The 20,986-nt window shown below is 45.2% G+C and overlaps 1 protein-coding gene across 9 annotated transcripts in view; it reads right to left on the bottom strand.

Moving 5' to 3' along the window:
* Positions 1-20,986, bottom strand: part of LOC147219755 (triple functional domain protein) — a 79,547-nt gene that overhangs the window by 39,965 nt on the left and 18,596 nt on the right. For 8 of the 9 annotated variants that reach the window (XM_086171146.1, XM_086171150.1, XM_086171147.1 and 5 more), the window contains exons 3-6: positions 9,684-9,758; positions 6,592-6,706; positions 4,945-5,137; positions 755-859 (exon numbers count right to left, since the gene is read on the bottom strand). In XM_086171146.1, the coding sequence (XP_086027272.1) occupies positions 755-859; positions 4,945-5,137; positions 6,592-6,706; positions 9,684-9,758 (488 nt within the window). Of the gene's footprint in view, positions 1-754; positions 860-4,944; positions 5,138-6,044; positions 6,158-6,591; positions 6,707-9,683; positions 9,759-20,986 lie in introns of those variants that run through there. The other variant, XM_086171153.1, reaches the window with a different exon arrangement.

Raw genomic sequence — 20,986 nt, 5'->3', positions numbered from 1 at the left:
CGTAAAACAGCTTGCCAAATTTACATTACGTACGTGCAAATTCTCTTGCAATTTCGAGTTTCTCTAAAACCCATAATGTTGACAAAACGCTCTGGACCGACAAAAGCACCTGCGGCAGGGCCCAAAAGGCAGCGGAAGATGCTATCTATCGCAGATAAAGTTAAACTTCTGGACCTGCTAAGGGAAGGTAAAAGCTATGCGGCTGTAGGTCGGCATTACGGAATTAATGAATCTTCCGTTCGTTCCATAAAGAAGAAAGAAAAAAACATAAGTACAACAGCAGCCATGTATAATAGAGCATTTAATTGTATAATAATTGTAAAAAAAAAATAAATACACGTATTTACGGATTTTGCCTATCACGGGTTCTTTTTGGAACGTAACCCCTGTGAAAAACTGTAGTGCCTGTGAATCGATATTTCACTCCACTGAACAGAAACGCAAAGTCCTATTTTCTTCGTATGTAAAACAAGCGGAATAAAATCGTCAATCTCGACGTCTAACGGAATTGACAAATCAGTCGGCTGAAGTTCATTTCTCAGTCGCTCAGACCGTCGAACGCTTGGCGGATCTCTCTACGTCTATTTTTTATGTGGAAAACTCCAGCGTGCTGATGTAACACTTGGGAGTAAAAAGTGCTCCAACTGCTCAGAATCAATTGCCCTCCAACCATACGCGGTTTCTTTTACAGCGGTGGATTCCGAAAGGCTCTGCGGGACTTCGAGCGAGATGAACGCGACCGCGGCGATCTCACCTCGATCCACTCGTCGTGGTTGTAGTCGAGGCTGCCGTCAAAGTCCGCCGTCAGCTGGGAGGGGTCCACCACCTTCGTCAGGCCCTCTAATGACACCATGGTTGTCTAGGGGAGACAAAAAGGGCATAATTTATAAAAAAAGGAGGAAAACATTTACATATGTTGCACATGTGCAATGTAAAGCAATGTGTGTGTGACATATTAAACCTTATCTGAAGCCTGATTTTTGCAAAGTGAACTCTTTCCAATCTTGCCTTCCCTCCCATTTTGTGTTTTTGCTGCTTCAGAAGGTTTTAACATGGTTATTTATAGAGCGAACCATCAAACTTTTGTTCCCAAAAAACTGGCAACCTAGGATGCGAAATTTAGCACATCTCTGCAAAAGCACAGAAGGCATATAATGAAGCACTTAGCACATGAATGACACCACTCCGGCACATTTGATCCTCTGCATCCTGTCTCTTTGGCTTCACCGCATTACCGAGGACTTTCTTTGAGAAAGAGCCCTCGCGACTTTTGAAAAATCATAATCCAGGACCTGAGACGACGCTGCCGCGCCTCTCTTCCACCCCTTCTAGCCTTCATTTTGATTCCTTAAGAGGTGTACTCGTTCTCCCCCTCGCAGCGGCCGCATATTACAATATCATTTTCAGCGATGCGCTGTGGAAAAGCCTCCCTGCTCGGTTTCAGTGCCCGTGTGTTTCTGTTAAGCCACCTCCACACAACACCCCCACACACATGGCCAGAGATGGATGGAGACAGAACGAGAGCTAGATAGCTTTGAGTAGGCAAAACAATGTAGAGACACGCTGTTGTCCTTGGGTATAACAGCACGGTGGCTGTCGCCGGGGGGAAATACAGATACCACAGCTTAGGCTATTGTTGTTAGTTCATGGATACGTGTGTTTTGCTCAATCGTGAGCGTGAGAGAGAGAGAATCGGTCAAGGCTTTCGCACAATTCGGCTTCATTCGGTCGAGGTACCGCCGAGCTCCCCGCACTTCAGTTCGATGCAATTTCAGCTCTTCAATACAAAGGGACGGGGACACTCAACATGTCATGGGGCTCATTTTAACAAGCCAGCAGACAATCCTTGTAGCTTTTACTGTGCAGTCCTTCAGGACAGCTCTGCAATAAAATGAAATAATTTCAAGTAAAACAGGAAAATGTTACCGGAAGTAAAAGAATACCAAAAAAAAATCCCAAACAAACCACAATCCTTTGAATATCAAGAGTGTACCTCTGATCCATGCAGGCCAATTGCATTGTCAAAAGTCATTATTATCCATTAAATTCAGATGGAACAAAGCTGAAGAGAAAATGTCCAGAGATTTAGGAGTCTGGCAGTAGCTTATTGAAAGTACATAATTTCCACAAAAATGAATTTTTTAAATGCCTATTGAGGCCTCCCCGAGCCGCCACCTAATTGAGGTGAAGGGCTTTGTGTGTCCCAGTGATCTTAACTATGAACTATGATGTCGGGGGGTTTTACGCCTCTGGTAAGGTCACCCAATGCAAGTAGGTCCTGGGAGGGACCACACAAGGCGTGGCTCAAGAAGACCCCATGGGAGGAAAAAGATGGATGTGGGGCTCTGGAGGCACATCCAGGCACTCGGCCGTGTCCTGTGGGGAATCTTGCAGGAGGTGCCGAAGCCTTTTACACGGTCCTTGTATGATCGGAGCCAGAGCACAGTCCGCATTGGCGGTTGTAAGTTGGACTCGTTTCCAGCGAGGGTTGGACACCGCCAGGGCCGTCCTGTGTCGCCCATTCTGTTCATAACTTTCATAGGCAGAGTTTCCAGGTGCAGCCAAGGTGTGGAAGGGATCCGGTTTGGTGACCCCAAGATTGGGTCTTTGCTTTTTGCAGATGATGTGGTTCTGTTGGCTTCATCAGACCGTGATTTCCTGGGTTCGCAGCCCAATGCGAAGCAGTCGGGATGAGGAGCCTCCAAATCGAAGACCATCGGTCTCAGCCAGAAACGGGTGGAGTTTCTGGCTGGAGAAGGTCCTGACTCAAGCTTAGAAGTTCAGGTATCTTGGGAATCTCATTCACCGGTGAGGGAAGGATGGATCCGGAATGACGCCAACTCCGAGGATGCTCAGCCAAAAGGCAAAGTTCTCAATCTACTGGTGGATCTACATTCCTCCCCTCCTCTATGGGCTGGGGGTCGTGGCAGAACAACAAGGTCAAGGATCCAAGCGGCCAAAAGGACATTTTTCCGCAGGGTGCCTGGGCTCTCCCTTAGAGATAGGGTGAAGAGTTCGGCCATCCAGGGCGGGCGGGCTAAGAATAGAGTTGCTGCTCCTCCACTCGGAGAGGAGTTAGATGAGGTGGGGTTTGGGCATCTGGTCGGGATGCCTCCCGGACGCCTCCCTGGGGAGTTGTTCCAGGCATGTCCAAACGGGAGGAGACTCCGGAGAAGACCCAGGACACGCAAGAGGAACTATGTCTCTCGGCTGGCCTGGGAACGCCTTGGGCTTCCTGGGAAGAGATGGGGGAGCAAGTGGCGAGGGAGAGGGAAGTCTGGGCCTCTCTGCTTTGGCTGCTGACCCGACGACCCCACGACCCGACCCCGGATAAGTGGTAGACAACAGAATGATGGATGGATGGCCTTTTGAATCAATATTTTAATTTTCCATTATCATATAGCGCCTAATAGAGATAACTAGCTGATTTTAGGCATCTATATTGTTATTTTAGATACTTAACTGAACCGGATTCCACTCTTGATCACTGTTGTTTGTGGAAAAGTTAAGCTTCCTTAGACAGTTACAAAACTTGGAAAATCCAGTTTATTTGAACGCAAACTAATCCTGTTGGAATACACAACTGCTTTAAAAGCACCAACACAAATGCACAAATACACCAGCTACGGTAGCTCGCTGTCAACCAGACTCAGGGATTCAATGGGAGAAGGTTGGTCATGCATGAACAACTGAAACAGCCAATATAGGCGAGTAGCCCCGTATCAAAATTAAAGTAAAGACAAATGCTTTAGTTTGACTTTTTCAAGAACGTAAGTTAAGATAGTACTTTATTGACCCCCATAGGGTGAATTCGGGATGCAGTCAAAGGTTGGGCTGTGGGTCAACAAAAATTCAGTGAATGCAGTCGAAGGCAGTGCAGTACAGCAGCGCAACTCCTGGGTAATTGTAGCATGTCGCCCCTGGCAACAGGCTATTTCACCTATCTAATAATCAGTATGCAGTCATGTGACCAGGCCGGAGTGTGTGGGACGGGGGGGTTGAGCACATTCTACACTCGCTAACACAGCTCGTAAGTACGATGCCAAGGTTGGAAAAAAAAAAACCAAACAAACATGCGCTCAGCGCTACATAATCAAAATCAAAAAGCAAAAAATGCACCGTATCACCCATAAGATGACCCAAGGGAACATGTGTTTTTGCTTTTAAAATCAACATTGGCAATTACAAGTGGCTTAAAAGGGGACCCAAAATTACCCCGAATCAAAAAAAAGTCATGAAAATGGCAGCACGAGATTACCTGGAAACGAAAGTAGGGCAAGGACTTCATCGGCAGTTACCAGAAATGACTGGGAAAGGTTATACCGCAAATCTATTTTCTTTTCAATATTTCCATTCAAGGCAGTTGCAGCGTTCAACATCGTGTTGGTGAGGCTGCATTGGGATAGGATTTTAAAATTCCTGCGAGAGGACATTTGAATGGACCAGACCGAAAGACTGGATTTAATGTCATATATTGATACGTTGGAAAAATGGCTTGTGAATATCACATTCCCCGAATCTATCGGCCACAACACTACAACAGGGGGATTCAGGAAAAGGGAGAACATTCTCTATGTATGGAGAGGCCGCTCTTGGAAATTTGTCACAGGATTATCACGGTTGCCGTGTCTGGGTCGAATGTGATGACACTTTTCCTCTGGGAGAAGGGCTGGCAATCCAGCACAGCGGGAGGGAAAAAAAAAAAAATAAAGATATATATAGAAATGCGCTGACGGCTCAAGGAGGAGCTGCAGCAGCTGGTAACACGACACCTCCGTTGCAAACATTGTATTTTTCCAGGAAAATCAATCCGCGATTTGTATTACGCAAATCGATCGTCCGTAAAGATGTGCTACTATTCTTTTGCGGTCGGATCTTTTCTTTCGACGTTACATTTTACAAACAGCGGCTTCGAACCGATCGCTGCGCAGGACGCCACCTTACCTCGAACTCGAACTTCGAGCTGCCAAAGTTGGTCCTCTGCTTCTGCCAGAAGTTGTCTGGTTTGATGATGAGGGCGACGTGGATGCAGGAGGGAAAGGACTCCTGCAGGATCTTCAGCAGAGGCTTGATGCTGTCCCACTTGGAGCCGCGCATATCAACGATGACCGTGAAGCCATGTTTACACACATCCTCGCTGGGATCGCAGAGGGAGTGGGAGGCGGTGAGAATCAAGGGAGGGGAAGGAGGTCACGAGGGGAGGAGGGGGGGGGGGGGGTGAGAGTATAATCCAGAGAGAGGGAGGGGAATGAGAGAGCAAGAGACGGATGACAGACGTGGGGAAGGATGACGGAGAGGAAAGGATGAAAGAGGGGAAAAAAAAACAGATGCGAACAGAAACAGTGAGATGACGCATTTTCTATACTGTGAGACGCCCACGCAGCACATCGCGCACAAACACACACACCCATGCATGCAAAAAACACACACTCGCTGACCAATGTGAAAATCAATGTGGAAAATGCCCAAATGCAGATGAGCACATTTGTGAACAATTTCCTGATAAGATTTCTTGCACGAGAAAAAAAAAAATTATTTGGAGGCAAAGACATGCCAGTTTGGCAGCGTTTCACTTTCTCCAACCGTGACGTATCTATCAAACCCAGCTCGCTGTATCTCATTTGTTAATTTCATACATTTACATATCCTTCACTGAATTCCTCTCTCATGCAACTTGAATTTCTGCCCTTCCTCAAATCTCTCTCTCTGCAGAAAGCTGTCAGTACATGCCAGTGTGCAGATGTTGCCTTTCCTAAAATAGAACACCTTTGGTAGCCAAAAAACATACAGCTGCAGACTGATGATTTGCAAAACATGACATGATGACAGAGCGGTTGAGATTTTAAGTACCCTGGGGGACGACGAATTAAAAATGAAAAAAAAAAAAAAAAAAAAAGCAGTTACAGTGAATCCACTCACATTTTAAAGATTATAGAAATAAATGTGGTGATGAAGATGGGTTTGGGGCTCGGGTTGGGATGGATGGATGGATGGATGGATGGATGGATGGATGGATCACACAGGAGATGTAAACAGTGCTTTACCTGCAAGGTGGGAAGCTACTCGTCCACACTGCTGCTGTACTGCTGCCTCGGCTACTGCGACACTTTGTTTTGCTTTCACACACAACCGCACACATACACACTCCCTCACTCGCTCGCTCTCTCTCACGCACACACACATACACACACACACACACTCAGGCCACCTCACACATGCGCTCTCTGTCTCTGTCAGTTTTAATCCTCTCTCCTCCTCCTCACTGCTGTCTGCCCGTGGATCCCCTGCTTTCTTTCCTCACTTGTTTTCTGATATTAATCCCTCTGTCAGAGAAGGCTTTCCCCTCTCGGAATCTAACGCCGTCTGAAACGGATTGTTGCCAGCGAAAAAACAGCTAAAGTAAGCTAACCGCTCTTGAATAATTTCTCTCCCGCTCAGCCCTCACATGCCCAACTCAGCGATTTCACGTGTTCTCTCGTTCTTTCGCCACTCGCTCGGGGTGTCCTGGTCAATTTGAGGCGTCGCCCCACTGCTTTCAAAACACGCCGTTCTCACACACGCGTGCCAGAGAAGATGTAATAGATTTGTAACCTGGGGATGCCGGCGAGGTAGGCGATCAGTCTCCTCAGGTCATCGCTTCGTATTCTATCGTGGTTGCTGCGTGATGGGAACGTTAACACCGGGCCGCCACGTCTGTCTCTGCCACCTGAGGCCAAAAACACAAAGGAACGCACAACACATGGATAAACACATGACAATATATAGGAAACAGAAAACTGCAGCTTCACATTTCCTTTGCCAGCTGCTTCGGGCAAAGCTGCATTGAAAGCTGTGTAATTGCGGAAAAGCGATTCACAACACGCCTTTTTCAGGCAGGGTCGATATGATCGCAGTTTGTATTCTACAGCCCCGGGTTGCTAATATCGTGACGAATGTCCCGCGGCCACGTCATCACCGGCTTCATGGAAACGGAGTGAAACAACCTTGGTGATGGTGGAGCAACACCTGTTCTTTTCCCACTAAGCAGCATCGTTTGAAAGAAAAAAAAAATGTATCTGATTTTTTTTCTGTAATTTAATAACGTCGATCGCCACACAGTGTATTTTGAGTTTTACCATTTATTCAAATATCGCCCTGCCAAAATGTGCAAAACGCCGATAATCAAATCAAATGCTGTTCTGACCATTTTCCCTTCAACAAACACGGCATCTACCGATCACTTGAAAGCTGCAGTGAGCCCGATAGCAGTCTTGCTCAAATTCCAATTATTAGCGCAAGCAAATTAAAATGTCTCCTTCTGAAGGACAATTTGTGAAAATGATTAATCACTGCTTTTTTGCTGCTGTAAGGCAAAACTGATCGCACCATACCGAATCACACAAGACCAACACAAAATTTGTAGACGTGAACTCTTCAAATATGAATAGCACAGAAGGAGCTAATGGAATAACCTCATTGCATGATTTTAGTGGCCCTATATGTTCTGAATAAGCAACCAAAAAACTCAAACTTCCCTAATTCGATTGTTAGTGGTAACTGGTATTTTGTCAAAATGTCCTGCGGTGCAGCCAGGGGATAGCGCGTTTTGCTAGAGATTCGGCACTACAATAATGAATGCGCCAACAACTATATTAATGAATGCAGTTGCAAAGGCAGGGAGCTCCTCCTCTCACGTGGGAACTTGTAAACACAGGCTGACTGCGCTCTGCCTACAAATTAGTGATTTCGCTTGGGCCGCCGAGCGCCTGCGGGCTCCCCCGAGCTGCTCGGAGGAGAAAATCAAACGCTCACGTGGTAAGCGGAGAAAAAAAAAAAAAAAAAAAATGAGTGAAGGCGGACATGGCCGATTTATCCAGGGACAGATTCGGACTAATAGGCTTAGCTCATTTACCCTGCTTTTCACCAGCGGGTCCCTCTTCCGCCACCCGCCCTCCTCCAATTCAAAGCCAATTACTCAGCCGGCAACTATGATGGGATGCGGTTGCTGACAGTAAGTCATCTCTATGGCAACAACGTCCTCTCTCTCTCTCTCTCGCTCTCTCTCTCTCTCTCTCCCATGCTTGATTTTTGTGTTTCCTCTGACTCATCGTCCATATCGTTGAGATTTGTTCTCTGACCTTCCGTGAACACACAAGTGGACCAAACAGTGAGCAATTAACACACATCTCACTGTGTGTTAGCATTTGGTGGCATTTACACTGACGTTAATGGCACTTGACGACGCACACATGAGCTCACGCTATACGCAGGATGAGAATTATACCACACAAATAATCTATCTGTTCTTGGCTTTTCTTCCCCTCCAAGCCATGTCTGTATGTGTGCGTTCCTTACTAAATTGTTGTTGTCATTGAGTTGTGTTTGGTCTTAGCGCATATGTGTGTGTGTGTGTGTGTGTGTCCCAAGGTGTCAAAAGTTAAGTGTGAACTCCTGCTGATTTTTTCACAAGTAAAATAAATTGTTTCTGTTATTAGGGTTGGGAATAATTTTTTTGTAAATATAAAAATTGAGAAAATTTAAATGATAAAATAACCTAATTAAATACTTTTTCATTGAACGAAAAAAATCGCTGTGTAAGGAGAGGATTTCAGACCTGTGGCTCCGTTCATTACTCTCATGTCATCCTTTCACACCTCCTGGATTATTGATACACAATGACAGACATCCATACATATACAAATATATACACACACAGAGGTGCTGCAGAGGTGCAATTGATGTAAAATATGCCAGCCAGAAGGACTACGCACACAAACACACACACACACACACACACACGCACACACACACGCGCAAAAGCACATAAATATACGAAGACCCCTCACACACATACATATACACACACAAATATATATATATATATATATATATGTGTGAGTGTGTGTATAGATATATATATACACACACACAAACACATATGTATATATATTCATACACACACATATATATTGATAGCCACTCACACACACACATATGTGTATATATATATATATATGTACACACACATACATACATATGTACACACACACACACACACACACACACACACACACACACACACACACACACACACACACACACACACACACACACACACACACACACACATATATAGCCCTTATTTCACATCAACTGGGTTCATCTGCAGCACCTCTTGCAGCCCCTCATGTTTAACCAAAGAGCTGGTGGCCTTGGATGTTTTGCGCCCTGGCATGAGGCCCAATGTTGCTGCAATGCTTTTGTCTTCAGCAGTAAAGTTAGCGCGGCCCACCCGCGTGCTCATGGAAAAGTGCCGTCGCTGACCTGCACGCTTGTTCCAACACGTACAGCTTTGAGTTGGAAACGAAAGGAGGAGGCGCTCCTGCGATACGCAAATCCGTCCCGCATAAGACGCGGAGAACTGCATTTTTGTTCGTACTATCATCTGAAAGTATCCTTTATTCAAATTTCCCTCCAGCCAGCGTTGTCTCATGTGCCTTATCAATTGTAAAACTTGGCCTCCTGTAACTTGAGCACTTAGAAACATCCTGCACCGCACTACGATTTGTATTATCTTTATTATTATGATTATTATCATCACGATCATGATCACACTGGGTGAGTGTGCGGGAGTCTTGTGTGTAGTAGCGATGAAGGATTTGTTTATTTCCCTCTCTCTACCTTGATCAGACGCGAAACCTTACCTGATAAGAAGGCAACTTTTTCTTTCAGGATGGGAAGCACCTCCATTGCTCTCATCTCCTCATTTCTCCTGAAGCCTGGATGTAAAGAAGAGAAGACGACATGAGATAACAAGCTTTGCACGCATGTTCACGAATCCAATGAAAAGCGCGATATTCTTGTTTCCCTCTCGTTTTCACCGTCGATATCTGCGACTTTCTTCCCCTTTGATTTCATTGTCCGATTTGTTTGGGAGGAGACCGGACTAATAATCGGGAGATAGACATGTTCGGGAGCCTGTTTTGGATGTCTTGCAACACGAAAACAATGTTCACCAACACATCGAGATGGTGGTAGAAGAGGGGGAGGAGATCATTTCCCAAGAAACAGCTGTTCCAGTTCTTCCTGTGAGATGAAGTGAACTAGGAAAAGAGACATTAAGCTTCTTGGGCGACATTACGTTGCACTAGAACTAAAAACAGAAGGCTTAATATTCAAAATGATGACATTTCAGGAGCTTTTTACTTTTGTATTTTGATTGTGTTATCAAGGCGGATAGCTCTCAATCAAAAGATCAAGAAAAATCATCAGCACCGTAATCAAAAAGATATCGATCGATACCTAGCTGTTGATCGTTCGCCTTTTACATGTCAATGCGTCAACGCACCTTGTTGTTTGAACTTTTTTGTCAATAAATGCTCTGTCGCTGTTCTTTCCCATGTATCTGATGAAAGTTTAGCTTGTTAACGCTCCAACTTTCTCATTGCAGTTCGCCGTTGGTCTGATGTGAAGTTGTCAAAACCAATGCGTACTTTAGTATTTCCTCTGGGGTCCCATTACGATAGTTCTGAGATGTCAAATGGCTTGATTTTGTCCATCCGAAAGTTTGTTTACACATTAAAAGTTTTTTTTGTGAGTGGGACTCACTGTGTGCCGAAACACGAAAACATATGAAGTTTTGTGTCAATGCTTTTGCACGGTAACAAATTTACCGACTTGAAGCTCTTTCTTTTTTTTGATTGCACAATTCAGACTCCAAAGTATCTCCATATGGACGAAGGCTAGACCAAACATATTACCTCAGCCATCCCACTTTATGAATTTCTTTCGAAACCCTGGGCATCATCAACAGACTGCATGCGTTCAATTTAGGAATTCAGACATCTCAGCTTTCAGTATTTCCCTGCGCAAACCGCAGTCAGAAGACTTTTTTCGAAAGAGCAATTTTATAGAAAACCAAGAATCGGCTTCCTGCGTTCACTTCCACTGTGTTTGCCTTCTCTAATGTGTGACATTTCCCTTTTAATAAACGTCTGCAGGGAGTAGCTAGTGTTCACCGATGACTCACATATTACAACCTCGGGTAGATTCCCCCCGTTCGTTAAGTGTCTCCACGCCGACTCTGGCACATCGGCTCTTTCTCATGAAATAAAAACGGAGCCATGTATTGCATGTAACAGTTTGTCTGGAGTAAACCGAAGAAAGCGGCGAAGAATGAGAGCTGATGCAATCTTTCCCAAGGCGGCAACCCTGAACAATAAACTGTCACTCCAGAAATATGGCGGTGGATCTTCTGGGTGGGACTGTGCCGTGGAACCCCCTCCCGCAACTGACGCATCGCTAATATTGTGTCAGAAGAGACTGAACAGCTGTCAAGAGATGCTCCACAAGAGAACGCACACATGCGCCGGATGCAGCTAATAATGCTAATAACGCTCGTAATGCATCTCGGCCCGAGCAGCTAAACAGAACAGCCCAAGATTTAGTCGTTTGACAGGTTTCATGTTCTTTTTTCTTTTGCTATCCGTGTCCCAGCTGACTGTTCGGATCCTTTATGAGAGTGAGACAGTTCTCCAGAAAGTTACACAGTAAACTTTCCACGGCAACAACATGTTTTGCATGAAATAGACTGAAATGTAAACACACACCCACACACTCCTGTGTTGCATAATTGGGAAAGGGGGGGCCGCAACCTCTATATCTACCGTTTAAAAAGCAAAACCTTTGCAAAACACACTCTCCTCAGGCATTCCTAGCGAATACTGTCACAATCTCTGCATCCCAGCATGCCGTCGTGTTTATTCCTGTAATGCTAATGAGATGCTAATTCCTTCCACTTTCAGAGGAGAATCCGGACTTCTCTCTAATTTTCCCGTTCTTCCACTTCCCTTCATTTTTCTCCTGCCCACCGTCAAGATGCCACAAATTAGAATGATTGACCATGTTTCCCGCTGCGCTTCAGGGGAGAAAGAAGATGTCATTCCTACCGGATGATGCATGAGGTGAGGCTGGATCGTGAGCGCTCTGCCTCTATTTCTGGGAATGGTAAATGGACTGGTCTTTTCTTCAGATGATCGAAATGTGAATTTGATTCAGTTTTTTTTTTGTTTTTTTTTAAGAGGCCAATATTTGGGGGAAAAACGATTTCGGGCCAGAATGGAAGTTATAGTTCATGCTTTCATGAACATGGATTAAGAAATACGAGAGTTATCGAAGGTGTAAAAGTTCATAAAAGTTCAGTATTTTGCCAGTTTTCATCTAAAATCTCTTCAAAAGAAACCTTAACACAAACTCTCCGATACTATGAAAAGGAGGAGAGCATTTGCAGTCTGCCGGTGAATCCGGCAGTCTCCGTTTCATTGCAATTTGCATTTCGGTCTGATTTCCCATGGCATCACCCCGTGGAGCCCAGCACAACTGGTCCCGTGGTAAAATCAACATTTTTGTCTTCTCTAAACTACTCACAACATAACTCCCAAATTCCAAAGACTAAAACATATACCCATAAGTAGCAATATAATAAAAACTGCTCGTCTTGCAGCGGTCTCTTCATTTCTTCCGCAGCTGGATTTGGCGTGCGGTGGCAGGAGAGGTGTCGGTTCATCTCCCCTGAGCTCAGCCGAGGTGGATATAAGCAAAGCATGTAACCCCTTCACTGTTCCCAGTTAACCCTCTCACTCTGCCACCTCTCCACGGAGCATGTTTACAACTTCTGTTTGTGCCGGTATTTGAGACCTGAGCGTAGAACCGTCATTTCCCCGCATGGGATCAATAATGTAAATGAAGACCCCGTTTCCTGTGGCCCCGGACAAACCGGGCTGTCCCACAGCCAGGCTTGCAACTGAGGGCCGATACGATCGAAGGTCAGTGAAAAACCCTGATGTTGACAGGACGACCACCAACTAGCGCTGTATGCATGTGTATGTGTGGTCCATGACTCAATGCAGATAGTGAAAGCTATATATGAAGTACTGCACGTACACTTTTCTTCTCATTTTTCCTTTTCCTGCTGCTAATTCGGCCACTCAATGGAATTGGTTTCTAGTTATGTTGAATTGAAGGTGGAAATAGTAACAAGCAAATTGCCAAAACTTTTTTTTTTGAGGATAACATTTCTGTCTCTTCTTTTCCTTTTTTTTTCCTCTGACAACCTTTCACTGATTTTTTTAGGCAACATTTCACTTTTTTTTATTTTTTTTACAGGAAATATCTGCTTTATTTTTGGGAATTCTCTAGGTAATTGTTTGATGTTTTTTTCTGTCTCATTGCAAGTTTTGCTTTGTTTCAAGCAACATTCTAAGGATGTCCTCCCAACACACACACACACACACTCACACGCACACACACACACCCCAAAAAATGACACTAACATCTTTCTATGTTCTTCCTCCTCTTCGGCAAGGGTTAGGGTCGATAAGTGGGGTGGTCATGGTCATGTTCACTGAGAGCCAAATCTCCAAGTAGTCCGATAATTCTCTCCAGGAGGACTATCCTTAGGTGGTCTGTCACCATTACATGTCGGCTATTCTTGAGCTCGGGACACCCCCGGATTTACTGGTTCATTTCTTTCTTGCTGGTGTTTAAACACGTTCCAGGAAAGCACTGTCAGGGGTCCGTTTCTGTTTTTAGGAATCCCTTCCAAGTACAAGTATTACTACATATTACCGTATGATCCTGCTCACTCACTGAGAAAAACCTTTCTGCTACTATGCCACTCTGGCAGCTTGTCTGGAAATATCCGAGAATGACGACATGCTATTCTATCTTTAGCCGGACGGTAATTTGGGCCCAGAAGTGAAAAAGTCAAGGTGAAGTGGAGTGTTTCCTCTCATAATGGTTTAACTTAAAAGGTATGTGTGAATGCAGTCAGAATGCAGTTGCGCGCCGCTCTGGTCTGGAGAAAGTGGCACATCGGCTAAATATAGAGCGGCCTGGTCACATTCGAGCACATATAAAAACACGAACTGAAGGAGGAGGTTTTCACGGTGACAGACATGAACTGAAAAGCGAAGAAAAAAAACGACACATCCCTGATTTAACTCACTTTAAGGCCATAACAGAAAGCGTGAGGGGAAAGTAACGGGTCGAGACGGTACGAAGAGACAGAAAGTGTTACAGTAAACAGAAGATCAGTCTGTCGCTCGTGGTAGATCTATATTCTCGAACTTCCCACACACACTCACTCTCACACTCACACACACACACACACACACACACACACACACACACACACACACACACACACACACACACACGCGCGCACGCCGCCCCCCCCCCCACCCCCAAGAAGCAAGGAAATACCTGTCAACTGGATGAGGGCGGAGTCTTTCTGGGCGCAGTGCCACTTTTGACTGGCTGCCCAGCAGGCCATGCTTGATAGATCTTCCTTAAATTGTAAAAAATCCATAAATTGCGCCACATTCGACCTTCTTCGCCAACGCAGGGTGAAGACACCGTCCACTGCAACCCTCAGCTAATGACAGACTGATAGGACGCCGCGCCGAAAGGATCCCAGTGAACTGTGGGCAGAGTCGCAGCAGCTGCCGCTAATCCCGGCATTCCTGAGTGGAGATATTCCAATCCAGCAGACAACCAAAACCACCCATTTTGGAGTTGTCTACACGTCCGCATGGAAAAGCCGGCGCAAACCTTTCCAAGCGCAAAACGCAACTATCGGTTTCAAGCGTACGGGCACACGTTAAGGATACACGCACGTGCGTCTTGTGGTATTAGGTGAGCCGCTAATCTCCCCCATCTTTTTGAGAGGCAGGTTCCTGGAGGTAATCCTTATTGTGTAGGAGGGGCTGTCATTGTAACATGCCTGCACTGCATTTATGCACCCTGAGAAGCTGCTTACCATGAGGAGGGACGCTTGAAATAGCAAACCCTTGTGGAGAAGAGGCTTGGATATAAATGTGAGCACAGATCAGTGTTACGTTCCCCCTGCTGTCACTCTTTGTGCCAAAAAGCAAAGGCCGTGGATGCACCGGACAGTTTGCGCGTCACCAAGTGACTCCGCGTGTCAGCGGAGTCAATAGCCTGCAATATATGTCTTTGTCTGACCTCTGATCCTCGTTATTTACCCGCGGTGAGACGGCGGAAGCCCTCATCAGCTGCGGTTCTGGCTCACTAGCTCGAAGGTTACGGCTTCATAACTCATTATCTTGGTGAAAGTTACTTTCACCAAATATACGTGAAAAACACAACATGCGTCTGGCAGCTTGTCTACCTAATCCCGCATGAACAAATGGTTTGTACTCCATATTTTAAAACTATGGGGACACAACAGTGACGGTTTCGACGGCTGACTTATCGATTATTTCTTGCAAGGTTTAAGTTTCAGTAAATGTGACCAAAAATATTTTACCTGGGTTTCTCGTCACTTGTCGATATCATTTAAACAATTGGGGGTCATGAGGTTGCAGACCACCAAGGTGAATGATGATGCCAAAGTAAAATTTTAGCTTTGGATTCATTATGAAAGCACCGATGCCCGACGCCGCTGGTGCAATAAATGAAGAACAAACACGAGCAAGTCAATCATCAGCTTTCGAACAAACACAAAGGTCTAAGGTTTCATCACACTCCTCATTGTGTTCATAATCAATAAATGAGTTACAACAGAGGAGGATATTACATGGTGGACTCTAAATTTCCAAGAACTCATTCCTGAGCATTGTGGGTTTTCCACCTTGAATAACCCCTTTTCCTCCCAAGAGACACATAAAAATAAGTAAATATGGTGATTGGAACAAGATTTCAGAGTTCAGAGCAATACTTTCTGAAATCTTCTTTATGTATCGAGTGTTCTTGAAATGGCAAAATTCAGCAACTGTCCATCGTCATAAGCTAGAAGAAAACAACCACAACCCACGGCAGGTCAAGACTGTCACAGGACCAGTGTGTGTGTGTGTGTGTGTGTGTGTGTGTGTGTGTGTGATTGAGTGACAGAGAGAGAGAGCATGTCAACACTGAGCACACACCTCAAAGGTATTAGAAAGGGACCTATGCGAGGTCAAGCGGCATTTGGCCGACTGATATAACAAAGCAGTTTATTCGACAACATTAGCACAAGCTTGCATGATAAATACCTCCTGCATGTTTTCGGGGAGTAAATAAAGCAAAGGCGCCAAGAATGCAACGGCTGCTTGGGCAAGGACAGATGGGATGGGTGGTGCAGTCAGCCGCGGGAGGGGGATATTTGCCTCCATACCACGAAATGAACGAACACACTTTTTTTTTTTTACACACAGCATCTCCCGTATCTGATTAGAGCAATTACAAACAAGCGTAATCTCATAATGGCTCCCCGGCAGCTGATTTGGACACACATCATCCGAGCCAGCTGTTTGGGGTCTACAGAAACCAGAACCTCTGGCATGTGCGTGGATGACCCTGCGCGTCTGCGAACTTCCCAAATTCACAGGGTACCAGGAATGCCTCGCTGAGGGATGTGTGGGAATAGCTGAAATTCCTTGGGGCGGAGGGAGTGGACAGAAATAGGGTGTCCGTGACCTGGAACCCTGACCTACATCCTGATCCCTTGATGCGCTGACAAAATAAAATATCAACATCAGGAGTCATGGTGATTTGATGAAGTTTTACATGCTTTTTTTTTTTTTTTTTAGCGGTGAACAGTCTCGTGAGGAAGCGCTTTAATTATAGATATTGTGACGCATTTCATTGATTTGACTGAAGAATGCATGAGCATTGGAGGAAAAACATGTTCTAGGTTTCCCAAGGCTCAGAATCCAATCGTGAAGGGTGACATCTTGGTTATCATATATATATATATATCATAGAAATGATATTCTTACAGTAAAACAAATTTTTTTATCCTTTTATCCTATCTCACAGATGTGTCTGTCAGTTGTAAGCAATTAGAAGATTGCTTAATTCACAGACTAAGTACATTAACCCCAGATTGTAATCTATGGAACCAAAGCAGCATCTTAGTTTCTGCTCTGTATAATTGAAGGAAAACAAAGGTGGTGAGTGTTTAATACTCGATTGACTTTGAGCACTGCGCTGGTCTACATTAGAGGGATCCCTGCTTACCAAGACGTTCTCGTCCTATCTGATCAGTATTTGCACCAGCTACATAAAAACGGTAGTAAAATCTCTCAACATCTTAGTTTGTTCAAAATTGCAAGAAAACCTGTAGGCAGCCATAGTTGTTTACGTGGCAACGTACGCTGCATGTCATCTGTGCGACCCTTCCCAATCGGACCAGAGAGACGTAAGCGAGGAGGAGGAGAACGCTGAAGTCAAAATGAGCTTCAAAATTCAGACAAGAAGAGGCAGGAGTCGCTGGTGTGCTTGCGGCAACTATGTTGCTATGCCGACAGGGAGAGAGCATCTGTTGTAAGGAGCTCCACTTTCTGTCATCGGCTGTCTGTGTAGACTTAGAGGCCGGTGCGTTGACCGACCGGGTGACTCGTCGCCAGCTTCGTCTGTGAGGGTGCCAGTGATCTTTCCTCATCAGATGCTACTTCTGCAGTAGCTGGTTGTCCACGTCTTTGCAGGAGAACGTCCGGCGTCTCCTGCAAAGACGTGTCTTCGAGGAGACTTCACTCGTTTCCTGAGGACCTTTTTTCTACTCGGGAAAGAAAGCGGGAGGGACGGCGTTTGGCTTTCCAACAGCAGCTTAGCTTAGCTCGGCTAAATGCATCAAATAAATCCGGGGGAGACGCGGCGAGAACACGTACACCAAGTTGTGTACATTCATGAGAAATTTCCTCCCGTTGTCCCTTGGAAAGCTGTGTAGACCAACATCAGTCCCTTTGCTTCCACTGGACTGAGAATTGCCCTCAAATGCAGCACAAGGTGGCATTATTATCGGATATACCGTGCCGAGGGAAAGTTAGCCCCCAAACCCCCCTCGTAAAAAAAAAAAAAAAAAAGTATGAAATGAATGTTTGTATGTATGCATATGGTTCTGAGATGGTCACTTCTGACTTCCGACTACTTGTACTTCGGATCTTCGGTGACTGAATTGCACTTTTTGTAAGTCGCTTTGGATAAAAGCATCTGCCAAATGACTGTAATGAATGTAATGTAATGTAAGTAAGCACTCGTGGAAAGCTAAAGTAACCTGTATACATCATCTACCCAGCATGCATTGACATGGTAAACACAAAGGCGGCGCTCCTGGGTTTAAATGTGTTATAGATACGTATATTTAAAGAAAAACATTCTTTGTGCTTTTTTTGAAAACACATTCTAGTACGAGACAAACAAAGCATATTCGTGCCGATCGGCCCTTCCAGGCGGGGGGTTCCCTTTAAGTTAGACATCCATTTCTTTCATTCATTGGATAAAATTCGCCCATATTGCTCAGCTTTATTGTAAGTATTCTACATTAGATGTTTGTCATTACAAGTTCAGATAACAATGCGACGATCAAAATTCAACAGAATATAACCGTCTAAACGAGCTATTTGTTTGGATGGTGACCCGCACGCGTATTTACATACAAGTCAATCACCTATGTACAATAGGACACGGATGAACGGCCAGTACCAACAGGTAAAATTGTCCCAGTGTTCGATGGAACTCGGCTTTGGCCGATTCTAGTTAAGGTGGGCTCAGACGGAGGACTGAAAGAGCTTAATCATCCTCACTTATTAGATGCTGGGAAAAGTGGAAATCTTTCAAACGTGTCTCGAAGCTGGCGGGGATGATGCTGCGTGTGATTTTCCAGTCATTACAAACCTTACTGTCACTCTGACCAGCGCCAAAACATACACTGCTGTCGTTTTGCGGCCGTACAATTTCTGCATTAACCGGACTACGGTGTAATTAAAACCCCCAGAAGTGACAGATTACTGTTGCAGGTGTCACTTTGCCTTTTATTCGAGACCGGCTGACATACGGTACGAGGCAAAGGAGGCCAAGAGAAAAACGGCGTTTCGCTGATGGATTCCGTTCTATCATTCGGTTTCATCGGACAATTTTCTGTCTTCGCTCCCTCGCTTCACAAACCCTACTGAGCCAATGCTCTCCTCTCACTTATATCTGGCATTGCATTAGCATTCACACCCGGCAATACTGTGTTATTCATTATCTCCCGTCTGAGTGGCAGTTTGCCTATTTTAGTTTCCACTGACTGCTCGCTCGTCCGCCGCCCCCTTCAACTAGAGCACTCCTGATTGGCCCCCTCGCGGAGGAGAGTTACTGTAAGAAACAAGAAGGCCTTTTCTGACTGGTGGTTGTGATCAGACGAGGCCTTGCTACTACAACAATGCACCTACTGTGGGTGAATCTGGCACCGGCGATGCCGTCGTACACGTACAACATGTGTGTCACTAGTTCACCCGAAAAATTATTTTAAAATGTGTATACACGCATGTATTATGTGTATACACTCCGTTGTTTCAGCCACAGTAATGCGTGCCCGTACTGTGAGATGGATGCACCAGATTATGATCTACAAATTTTCCAAAGTCTCCAAAAATGAATAAATGATATATTATTGTTCTGTGTTTGCACCCTAATTTCTGCATCACGTGGGTGCGGAAAGCCTGCGGGACATTATTAAAGTATAAAATCGCCACCAGCAGCTCCCGAGGAAGGATTCGAAACATTTCCACAGCCTGTCACCCTGTTGTTGACCAAAATCCTCCCTGCCCGTCTTGTCCGAGAGACGAAATGAAACGAAAAGACGCGGTTTTTCGGCATCCAGACCCGAGCCCGGGGTACGGTTAGCTGCTAGCGCTTCGCCGGCACCCCGAAACATTAAACACGCCTGCTTGCTCATTTATTTTCAGTGTACTCAGACTCTCCACGTCTTTCCCCTTTTTCCTCTTTTTGTCCCCGAATCTAAGTTTTGGCCCGGGTGAGGAGAAGCGAGAGATCGCTCCTTCACCTCCGGCTCTTTCAGTTCTCTCCATTCGCCCAGACCTCTAATAGCAGGGTAGGCTTACTGAGAGAGAATCAGGCCAGGGTTACCCCAGCGACCCAAACACAGCAGGGAGACGGCGAGAGGGAGGAGGGGAGGCCAAAAGAAAAGGAGAAAGAAAAGACAGCTTGTTAGCGGTGCCAGGAGTTCATTCGTCTGTGCCGTTTTTTGGGTTTTTTTTTTATTTTTGAAATGCCACTTGATCTCATTCTAACAAATCATGAAGAGGCAGCGAAAAGAAACAGAATGTTTTATGACCATAAATCCTTTTTACTTCCTCCTTAAGTCACCTCCCTCTTGTTACAAACCGAAATACAGTGAAACCTTGAGCCGCTGACCTTTTGCTACGCTTCAGTGCCGACGGCCGATCGCCGCTTCTGGAACATTTTTATGCTCTAACTATTCTGATCTGGGCGAATACGCCATCTGGGGGTGATCGTGACATGGTGAATGCAAATGATTACTGAAGATTCGCTGTGTGATCAGCAATACGTATCTCTGTGGATGACAATGTTCAGTCGGGGGAGAACAGCTGTAAGAGACACGTAATAATGAGAAGGAAAAAGACCACGATTCTCGTTCCTCGCAAAAGCACTCTTCAGCACATCTGTCAGGGTCCAAAGGCATTAATATTATTACATAACCAGCCCCCTCCCCTTTATAGACCGGTGGCTAAAGACACCGGGCCAACAGATGGACGGACCTAATCCCCGACACCCTCCAGACGAGGAAGTGATAACTGGCAAGCGCAAGAAGCAGAAGAAAACACACTGCTGTTGGAGAACTCTGCTGACAGGCTGAACGGTGAAGCCAAATATTATCTGGAATACTGGTGGGAATCACAGACTCTCCTATGCAAAGTTGCAGGAGCAAACCACCACGGCTCTTGTGTATCAGAAAACAACATTTTTTTTCAATACATCGGGAGATAATTATGTATGTTGGCTTCGAATTAAGCAATTGTGTTTTAGGTGTGCAAATGAACAGGAATAAATACCACCACAAATAGCTTGGAAGCATCCATCATTCTGAAAGAGGTAAAGAAGAATCAGCTTAAAAGAACTAAAAACAGAATTTTATCAGGCCATGATCCAGTCCTGGTTGCAGACCGAGAACTATTGTCAAATTGGTCGATTGGAAAAAAAA

The sequence above is a fragment of the Fistularia commersonii genome, chromosome 24 (assembly GCF_037954325.1).
Source record: "Fistularia commersonii isolate RoL2024-O1a breed Wild chromosome 24, RoL_Fcom_v1.0, whole genome shotgun sequence".
In the NCBI taxonomy this organism is placed as follows: Eukaryota; Metazoa; Chordata; class Actinopteri; order Syngnathiformes; family Fistulariidae; genus Fistularia; species Fistularia commersonii.
The sequence above is the reverse complement of the archived record's forward strand: the minus strand, read 5'-3'. Positions and strand labels throughout refer to the sequence as shown.